At 40.5% G+C, this 9,728-nt stretch overlaps 1 protein-coding gene across 2 annotated transcripts; it reads left to right on the top strand.

The window, feature by feature from the left end:
- Positions 1-3,024: 3,024 nt before the first annotated feature.
- On the top strand, positions 3,025-9,203 carry tmem244 (transmembrane protein 244). 2 transcript variants are annotated; one of them, XM_051410129.1, is made up of 7 exons: positions 5,754-5,972; positions 6,396-6,420; positions 6,536-6,621; positions 6,744-6,820; positions 7,692-7,817; positions 8,066-8,110; positions 8,470-9,203. In XM_051410129.1, the coding sequence occupies exons 1-7, from the start codon at positions 5,956-5,958 to the stop codon at positions 8,565-8,567; spliced, it is 474 nt and encodes a 157-aa protein (XP_051266089.1). In that variant the 5' UTR covers positions 5,754-5,955; the 3' UTR covers positions 8,568-9,203. The 2 variants fall into 2 exon arrangements, with proteins under 2 accessions (XP_051266088.1, XP_051266089.1); XM_051410128.1 differs by lacking the exons at positions 5,754-5,972; positions 6,396-6,420 and adding an exon at positions 3,025-3,134.
- Positions 9,204-9,728: the final 525 nt, after the last annotated feature.

The raw sequence follows: 9,728 nt of genomic DNA, 5'->3' as shown, positions 1-9,728 counted from the left end.
TGAATGAATTATGACACAGTTTCTATGACGTCAAATTCTGTACCACACACACACATACACACACTCAGAGTGAATGATAATTACAGCCTCTCTGATCCCCAACACGCCATGCTGACATGTAGGTCAGTGAGCCTCGGTGTTCTCATGAGTACCCTTCTCTCTCTCTGTTGAATTGATTTTCAAAGACTCTAAAACCTGATAAGGGAAGCAGCGGAGAAACTGTGTTCATTTCTCTGCTTCTCTGGATACAACACAGATTGTTTACACTCGAGTCATGTAAATACTCCCTCTAGGTACCTCGAGATACAAGAGCACTCTATTCAATTGTCTCCATCAGTCCCATTTTTATCATATCAGGTCTCATACTGATATCTGAATGTTCTGCAACTTGATAAAAAGAAAAACAGGCTATTTATAATTGTAGTTAGTTTTATCTTCACTGTGCTCCTTAAAAAAAAGGCTGTCTGTTTGTCATTTGAGGCTTAGTATGAACTGAATAATTCATAAGTGCCTTGAAATCCATCTAAAATGCTTTTAAGCTAAAAAAAAACAAACCGTTTCACCGTTCTTGTTATTTCACCACAGCTGAGCTTTAGCTTTAGCTGGGCTGAAACAGAGATTTAACAGCGGTGATAATGTGTGTTTTAAATTGTCAAATTCAGTTCACTGACCTGATGCTGATGAGCTTTATGAACGTCATCAAAGACAGATTTCACACACATCCAGAACCTGCAGTTAAGGCCAAACACCTACTGTTAAAGGAGCAGCTCAACATTTTAGAAAAATATGTTTATTCGTTGCTGAGAGTTGAATGGGGAAGACTGATGCCACTCTCATGTTGGTAAATATGAAGCTGGAGCCGCTGCTTAGCTTAGCATAAAGACTGGAAACAAGGGGAAGCAGCAAGTCTGGTTCTGTCCTCATGTAACAACAGCTCCACCTTTTACAGGTAGTTGTGCGCCTGAATATTTCTTGGCTCTGACCAGTAACTTTCTGGAGTGAAATGTCGAATTCTTGTTTTACACTGAGGTTTTTGTGCTGAATGTTGAATTGTTGTTTTTATACATATTAAGCAAACACAATATAATGAGTTAATTAGTGAGCTTGACAGGTGCTGGTAGGCGGATTTTGTGGATTTTAGACAAAGCCAAACTAGCTGTGTCCCCCCCCCTTGTTTCCAGTCTATAAGCTGAGCTAGGCTAATAAAATACCGGCTGTATCTTCACTATAGCTCGTAGATATGAAAATGTGACCAGGCAAGAAAGCAACCATTGGAACCATTCCTTTAATCCCATCTGATAGTTGCAGATTGCAGCTCTGTCGCTTCACCCTCCCCTTCAGGTATTTAGGAGAGAGGTCCGCAGATATAAAAACACAACCATTCCCATATTCAGGTGATTATACACTAATGACACACTGTGGATTATATTACATTTCAGCCAATAGCACGTCCTAAATGTTACACACTGGACCTTTAGTCATCACATTATAAAGTAATCATACATGCAATCATACATACAGCATGCAGTGATATAAAAAAAAAGATCTGAATGATTAGAGAGATTTACAGTAATAGAATTTGTCACTACACACACTCACACACACACACACACACACACACACACACACACACACACACACACACACACACACACACAGGGGGATGAATAGTTATGACGCCTACCTTGCTCTCCCCTCTCCCACCCCCCTGCTCTCCGTCACTATGGTTACAATGATGCAGGTTACTGTGGCAGCCAAGTCAACCCCACACTCACACAAAAGCACACGTGCATGTGCTCTACCACTCACACACTGACATACGCAGGCTGTGACGCCGAAGAGTTGAATATTGAGTTTCTTTTTGCTATTTCTGGAGGGAGAGGGGATGTTGAACTGCCGTCATTTCTGCATTCACCTGCTTCTTCTCTTTCTTATCTGTCTTTTCAGGAGCACTTGGTGGATGAGCAGATGCTTCCTCTCTGATTTGTTTTCATTCAAAATCTCAAAGTAAAAAAAAAAAAACATGGAGCAGAATGATATATGAAAGTGTGTACATATAAATGCTGCATCGGGAAGCATCTTATCTGCTGCTGCCAGTCGTGTGTATGTGGCTCTTGTATCTTCTCTTGCTGTTGTGTTGGTTCTTCATTGGTTGGGTTAAGTTCTCTCTGTGCGTGTGATGCTTTGCTACCACCTAGTGTTCGTTTTAAGAACTCCGAGACAAGAAGAAGAAGATTGTAAACGAGTGTCTTTCGATGTTTTGTTGCACATTTCTCAAAAACCAGACTTTCAGGATAATAGCAGATTTAAAAAATAAAAAGACAACACAAGCAAGAACTATCAGAATACATTTTATACATATATACATGTTGGAGAATAGTGATGCAGATTACAATTTCCCAGAGAAAAGAAAAATTAGCAAATCCTCACTGGAGAATCTGAAAGCAGCAAATGTTTGAAAAGTGGCTCAAACGAACAGTCAGTTCAAATAGTTGTTCAGTTTCAGCTCCACTTCATACCCCGTTTTCTTCTTCTGCTTCATCATTTTTTTGTCAATGTTTATTTAAAGGGGGAGAGGCGGTAAAGGAAGGATGGGTGGAGGAGGAGAAGCACAGAATGTTAAGAAAGAAAGAAAGAAAGATGGAAACAATGAGGAGAACTGAGAGATGGAAAAAAGAAGAAAGGACAGTAGAAAGACAGGAAGCAACAAAGTAAGGAAAGGGGGAAAAGGCAAGTAGAAGGAAGGGAAAGAGAGAGAGACAGCTGAATAATAGTAAAAGAAAAGAACAAACAACAGAAGTCCAAATATAAATCTATGTCTGTAGCACTTCCTGAACTATTTAGTCTCAAAACCAGCCTCCTCCTCTCGGTTTATGTGTACCTATACTAGAGTATGTTCACCTTTATCCCTTTCGGGATTTACTCTTCTTCTTAGTAGTAATCCCATTTCTTCTAATCCGACCCTCCCTCCTCCACGCTGTCTCACACTCACTAATACACACACGTAGCCTACATTCTCTCATTTAGATCAGCGGCCATTCATGTTGTTGGACTACTGCTGTCGTTGTTGTGGATTCACACTCATAAAACGCCATGGACCCTTCTCCCTCAAGACTACACCCAGTGATACCTGGGTAAGGACACTGTCTGTGCTAGAATAGTGAGTTAAGGACTGTCTGTAAGGTGGCAGAGTCTCGGTGCACAGCGAGTTGTTTATTATTATTATTATTATCTGATAGAGCTAATTGCTACTTATAATCAAGTGTCTTCATAAATTAGAGTTTTATTACTGCTGATTACTTGTTACTTTATCTGCTACTTGCAGTTTTATAGTGGTTTTTTATACACCAGACAATTTATTCCAGTTAATTGACCCTCATTTGAATTATGCCATCCTCATCAACATAATCAACATTAAGCTGAGTGGTTTAGGAAGTTTATGTCCTAATGTCATAATTAACTTTTGTTTACCCTTTTCGAGCATGCTTTTGAGTAATCAACCAAACACACAACAGGGAGCACTTTGTTCAGCGCTGCAGTGGCAGAGGAGACACAACTCCTGCTGAAGGTCCTGTATCTCCGCTCAGACGGCAGTAATGTGAAGTGATGACTGAGGGGTGATCAGCATCATCTCGGCTCTCTCGTGAAGTTTGTTTTTGTTGGTCAACATGGTGAAGAGGCATGGGGACCGGTACAAGAGGTTGGGTTGAATTATGCTTTTGTAAAGCAACAACAGCACCACAGCCAGCACAAGTTTATAGATCACATGGAGTTATTGGTATGAAGTGAATGTCGTCGCAGCATTTAAAGTATGCCGAGTGTACTTTGTTGCTGAGGAAGTTGTGAATTTAATGGATTAGGAGTGGTCGAGGACGAGGTTGTGACATTTGTTGATCATAGACCTTTTTCACAGCAGCCATTTTGACGTGAAATAGTAGGGTAAGCAGGTGCTATCAATGATACTAATTAAGGTTATGTTCCATTTAGTGTAGCAGAGCCTTTCCAGTCAGCCAACATGTAAAATAGCAGCACCCTGACTCTGTTTGACCTGAATAGAACTGAAACTTTAATGAGTATCAGTGGTAACAGCTGTGTTTACCCTACTATTTAATGTCAAAATGGCTGCTGTGAAAAAAGTCGATCTGTTGGCCTCAGCTGCGCCTTCAAAACAATTCAACCTCATCAAAGAGTGCGTCCCTAGTTTGGCCCTGTAGGCAAACTGGAGGGGATCCAGCTGTGGTCTGATGCCCTGCAGGATGGGGTTCAGGATCACTTTTTCCAAGCATTTAATAATTATCGAAATGAGCACAAGTGGTCACTAGTGGATGGGTTCTCAGGGGGTTTTCTCAGGCACTGGTGTGAGGGTGGGTATTGTTGCTGTCCTGATAGAGTGGAGGATGGGAGAGAGCTCCATTGCACAGAGCTTGAGCACCTTACCTGGAATGATTGTTTCATTTAAAGTCTCAAAGCTGGTTTCTAGAGCAGTTTAGTGCAGTGTAGTTTTGAGGTGACAAACAAACCAGGAGCTAGCCAAGGTGTTTAGCTGTCTTTGAGGGTATTAGCATAAGCTCAGGCGCTCTCCTGCTTTCAGACACACCCACATCCTTATGGCTGTCTGGACAGGGCCAGAATAGATTGCACAATAAAAGGAAACGTGGGCCTCGATTAAATTTGTTTTACAAATGTATCATTTATATTTACAGCCTCAAGATGCAGATGGTAAATTTTCCCAATGCTTTTAAATGTTGCTTTTTTCCCCCTTCCACTTCTCTCTGCTGTAAATTTTAAACAAGGATGTGATCTGAAGAAAATGAGGTAGAATCAACAAAGAAGCACAGCAGGATGAAACTTAGGCAGTTAATGCACTTTAGCACATACACTAATGACGATCTTATGCCAACAAATATCCTCCAAATGAAATGTTATAACCATTAGCGCTGAAACAAGTCATTTATCAAGACCGTGCTAGCAGCTCTGTGAGGCCGTACTTAGGCCACTGGTGTTTAGAGCTGAATGCCAACGTCAGCTAACATTCTCACAAAGACAATGTTAACATGCTGATATTCAGCAGGTGTGTTCAACATGATCGCCATCTTAGTTTAGCATGTTGGCATGCTAGCATCTGCTAATTAGCACTAAACACAAAGTCCATTTGAGGTTGGCTGGAATGTCATTAGTTTTGCAATTATTTGGTCAAAAAGTATCAACATAGTTTCATCCTCTGGGGATCATGAATGTCTGTACAACATTTTATAGGAATCCGTTCAATAATTGTTGAGATATTTCAGTCCAGGCCAACATGGTGGGTCGAAACACAAACGAACTGAGCAACCTTGCCATCCATGGAGTCATGCCGCACAAAGTTCAAAGTGCCTCAGTTTTGAGGATATGCAGATTTTCTCTTTTTTATAGTGCTACAATAAGTTCGGCCAATACAAATAGGAAATTGTAATAGAGTATTTCACAATTTTCAGACTTTACAGACTGAAATATTCACGTTCCTTTGAACTGTGTAGTGAAAGTTATTGTTCTTCTTATCTGTGCTCTGTGTCGCAGCAGACGTTTGACTTCAACACCAGGAAAAGCACAGGTGTAACTAATAAGATAAAGGACGGCTCCATTGCATTAAGGTGTGCGAGTCAGCCAACATGCAGGGCCCTGGCGCCAACACACCTGCCTGGAATTAAGCCCATTATTAATGTAATTGGTTACACCTGTGTTTGACAAGCCTAAACGTCAGCTGTGAGAAAAGATCTTTCCTCCGAGGGTGTCGTGTAACCCATTTCCTGTAAAGGCTGTAGTTAATCATCTATGAAAGGAGACTTTAGCGACGAGCGTCTGCTGCTATCTATGGTCACCGCGCGTTGGTTTTCTGGGTCATGAAAGGAAGGAGATAATGGAGGAGAGGAGCAGGGGTTTTCTGTTAGCTTTGGGACTCATACAAAGCATGAAATAATGATGACGTCTTGCCAGTAAATATCTCCACATGCGGCGCTTTCCAGTCCGATGAAAATTACTGACATAAATGTTTATATTTCTCTTGGTTTTTATAGTCTTGCTTTTCTCCATTATTACCTTGTTTATTTGAAGCAAACATTTGCAGATGGTCGATGGAAAACTTTGAAAAAGCTAAAAGGCATAGAATTTCATCCACTCGTTGATTAATGGCTCTCATATATGTGATTGATTTTGGTGTTTCATCTCGCCCAGGGTTGTAATTTCAGCAGTCAAATTAAGATAAAATGAAATAACTATGTAAACATGCTGACAGAGTTAGGGTTAAGATACAGTATATACGGTAGTAGGATACAGGTCACGGTTTATTCTATAGCAGTAATTAAAATTACACATAACACACTGTCTGTTCCTCATTCTCATCCTCATTCAACAACAAGCCTGCTGCCTTCAAGAACACAGCAGGTTTTATGTTAAATTAAAACCCTCACACCCACAGGGCATTATTACTCAGCAGGAATAATGAAATTGTTGCATCTCCTCCTCTCAACTCATTTTCTCCTCCTCTCTTTCTCCTCAGGTTGTCCTGCAGAATCTGTTGATGTGCATGGTGTGCTTCTACTCTCTCTACTACATCGTGGTCAGTCTCTGCATCGGACTGCTCAGGTACACACACAAATACTGAGACCTAATACAGTAACAAAACTACATTTCAACAGAACAACTGAGACCTGAAGAGGACTTTAACTGTTTGTGCACATCTTAATCATCTTCTGGTGTCTCTCCAGGGTTCATGAGATCAACAGCTTGTTGACTCCATTTGACTACACAACACAACCGTCATGGCAGAATCCCAAATACCTTGGTGAGAAGCATTGTTGGAGTGTAACTATGTAGATTTACTCAAGTACTGTACTTAAGTACAGTTTGGCCTGCAGTTTACTTGAGTATTTAAGTTTAATACTACTTCATACTTTCTGACTGTCATTTGACAGTTTTATTTACTAGTTACTTTGAAGATTTAGGTTTTACATACAAAACATGTGCTCATCTTACAAAATATGAAGCACTGTTTTAGAGTCAGTCATAACCCGGCTCCCAGGCCATGACGAATACGGAGGAGGACACAATAGATGGCAAGAAATTTGTGAGTTTAGTAGAGTAACTTAAACAACTGAGGTGATAAGTACAAATGTGGAGTGTGTCAGTCAGTAACATCAGTAATGTAAATGTGGATGTGTGAGCAATATGAGGTATAAAAACTAAGCAGATGTCAAACAAAAGCTGAGAACCTGCTGCTGCTGATGGTACCTTCATGGACACACAGGGAAAACAACTTGTCCACCACATCAGCATGTTGGGCAGGGGCCGTCACAGACAGTAGCTTCACCTCCAGCAGCAGCAGCAACAACAAGAGAAAGCTGTTTACACCTTAATCCATCCGTAATAGTAATCCAATGATATGTAATTCTGCAATTAATTTGTCTAATAAGTAAGCACTTTTACGTGAAAAATCATTAGTGTGGGGTTTTATCTGCATGCTTAACAAGATCGGATGTCCTTTATATAATAATAATAAAATAATAAAACCTTTCAGTCTATCTGGAGAGGAAAATGTGACTTTTATTGTGTCTGAAATCTCTCTGAGTCTGATTTAATATGACAATTAAATGTTTTAAATTGTGAAGCATGTTAAAAATAAAAGATATATCATGTGTTTTCTTTCCTCCCTCCAGTCGGTGTAATTTCCACAGAAGTGACCTATGTCTTGGGAGGGCTGGTGTTCGCCTGGATTGTAGAGGAGTGGGTTTGGGACTACGCCATAACTGTCACACTGCTGCATGTCGCGATGACTGTAGCAGGTAAATACTCAGGCACACACTCACGCCACACTCTCACACAAAGTGGATCAATGGAGCAGAACAGCTGATAGGATTTGAGGCCTGGTTATGTAACTGGATATACTGTAGTGGCTGTATACCAACACTATAATGAACACTCAAACAACCCCAAACATCCTAAACGCCATCTTCCACTTGTAAATAACAAAGTGAATGTGTGCAGTATGTATGGGTAGTTTTTACATTTCACAGTTTCCATGTCTCTGCAGTGATGTCAGACTTCCCTTCAGCTGAGCACTGGTGGATAGCTCTGGGTAAGAGTTCAACTTTCTCTCTACCCCTCCATGTGTGTCCTTATCTGTCTCCAATCCCATTTGCAGAACATGAAAACCCTGCTCTGTTTCTCTCCCCCTCCTACTCTGTCTGGCCAAGATATTGCTTTGGCCTGTTCCCAGACTCACTGTAACTCACTGCCTGCATCCCTTCAGATTCAGGCAGACAGCAACTGGCCTCCAAACCTTGCTTTGATTGATTTCTCTCTCTCTCTCTCTCTCTCTCTCTCTCTCTCTGTCTCTGTCTCTGTCTCTGTCTCTCTCTCTGTCTCTGTCTCTCTCTCTGTCTCTGTCTCTGTCTCTGTCTCTGTCTCTCTCTCTCTCTCTCTGCCTCTCTCCAGGTTCGGGTCTGGTGATGATGATATTTGGAGGACAGCTTATGGCCCATAAACTCTTCAGAAGCAACTTTGTCTATCCGGCTGAACTACAGAACTTCTAATGAACACAATGAGGAAAGCTTTTAACTGGCTTACCAGGTTATTCTCAGTTTGAGATGCATCCGTATAGGTTCACCTTTCAAAGATTATATTGCTAGGTTCATGGTAAGCAACTACAGTATGTACATCAAGAATATATATATTTATATTCTTCAGAGACATACTGTAACGTTGTTTTTTTAAGTCAGATCCCTCCTTGCACCTTTGCCTATTTATCAATTGTGTTTTTTAACATATTCTGTACAGTTTAAGTGTTTTGTATTGTTTCTTTCCACACTATAACCTAAAGATAATGGAAGAATGGACACCTGTAGAAGACTGGATCTACAGCTGCTGTGACCACGTTAAATAAGAAATCTGACTTATATTTTTGCAATATTTCTGGTGTAATGTTAGTGTTATTTATGTATATAGCATATAGTGAAGTAGTATAAAGAAAAGTATGACCTGTTCAGACAGCAAGAAGAGATCCACTCCTAAGTGTGCATGTGTGGACAAAATTGTGCTTACAGACAGAAAATGTACGTCCTTTGGAGCTTCATGTGAGATGAAACCAACATCACAAATAAATCATGATTTTAAAACTGGTTTTATATATATTCAAACTGGATTTACATTAAATACTTTCAGCAAAATTGTGCATGTGTGCCAGTGATGACTGAAACTAAAGGCCACAGTGGCACCCGCCTTGGTAACCCTAAGCCAGTGACACCTGTTTAAATTAAAAAATATGCCCACGGTCTGGGCTGACCCTCCTCTGGAGCTCCCTCTGCTGCATGGGGCCCAGACTGACGGCCTTCTGGGAGGCCTCTCACACTGCTGCTGGGTGATATCAGTATTATTATAATAAAGTGTCAATAGATAATAATAGTTATTTTTCTAATTTCATTGTGTAGTACAGCTCAGTTCTTACACACTGCCCTTCACACACCTCCATCCATATCAACACACTTAACACAGCATGCCTTTATGCATAGACACACACCAGTTTTTACTCAGTGCTCTGCAGTTTAATTTGCTCATCATCAACATGTTTACCTTTCATATTCTTTGATGTCTTACCTTTTATGTCTCATGCAAATAAAATAAAGACACATAATAGATCAATACAACCACAGATTTGTTACAGATAAATGAAGATGAGAGCAGTAGAGTCTACAGAA

Source organism: Dicentrarchus labrax, unplaced genomic scaffold, assembly GCF_905237075.1.
Source record: "Dicentrarchus labrax unplaced genomic scaffold, dlabrax2021, whole genome shotgun sequence".
In the NCBI taxonomy this organism is placed as follows: Eukaryota; Metazoa; Chordata; class Actinopteri; family Moronidae; genus Dicentrarchus; species Dicentrarchus labrax.
This window is presented reverse-complemented; position numbering and strand designations above follow the sequence as displayed.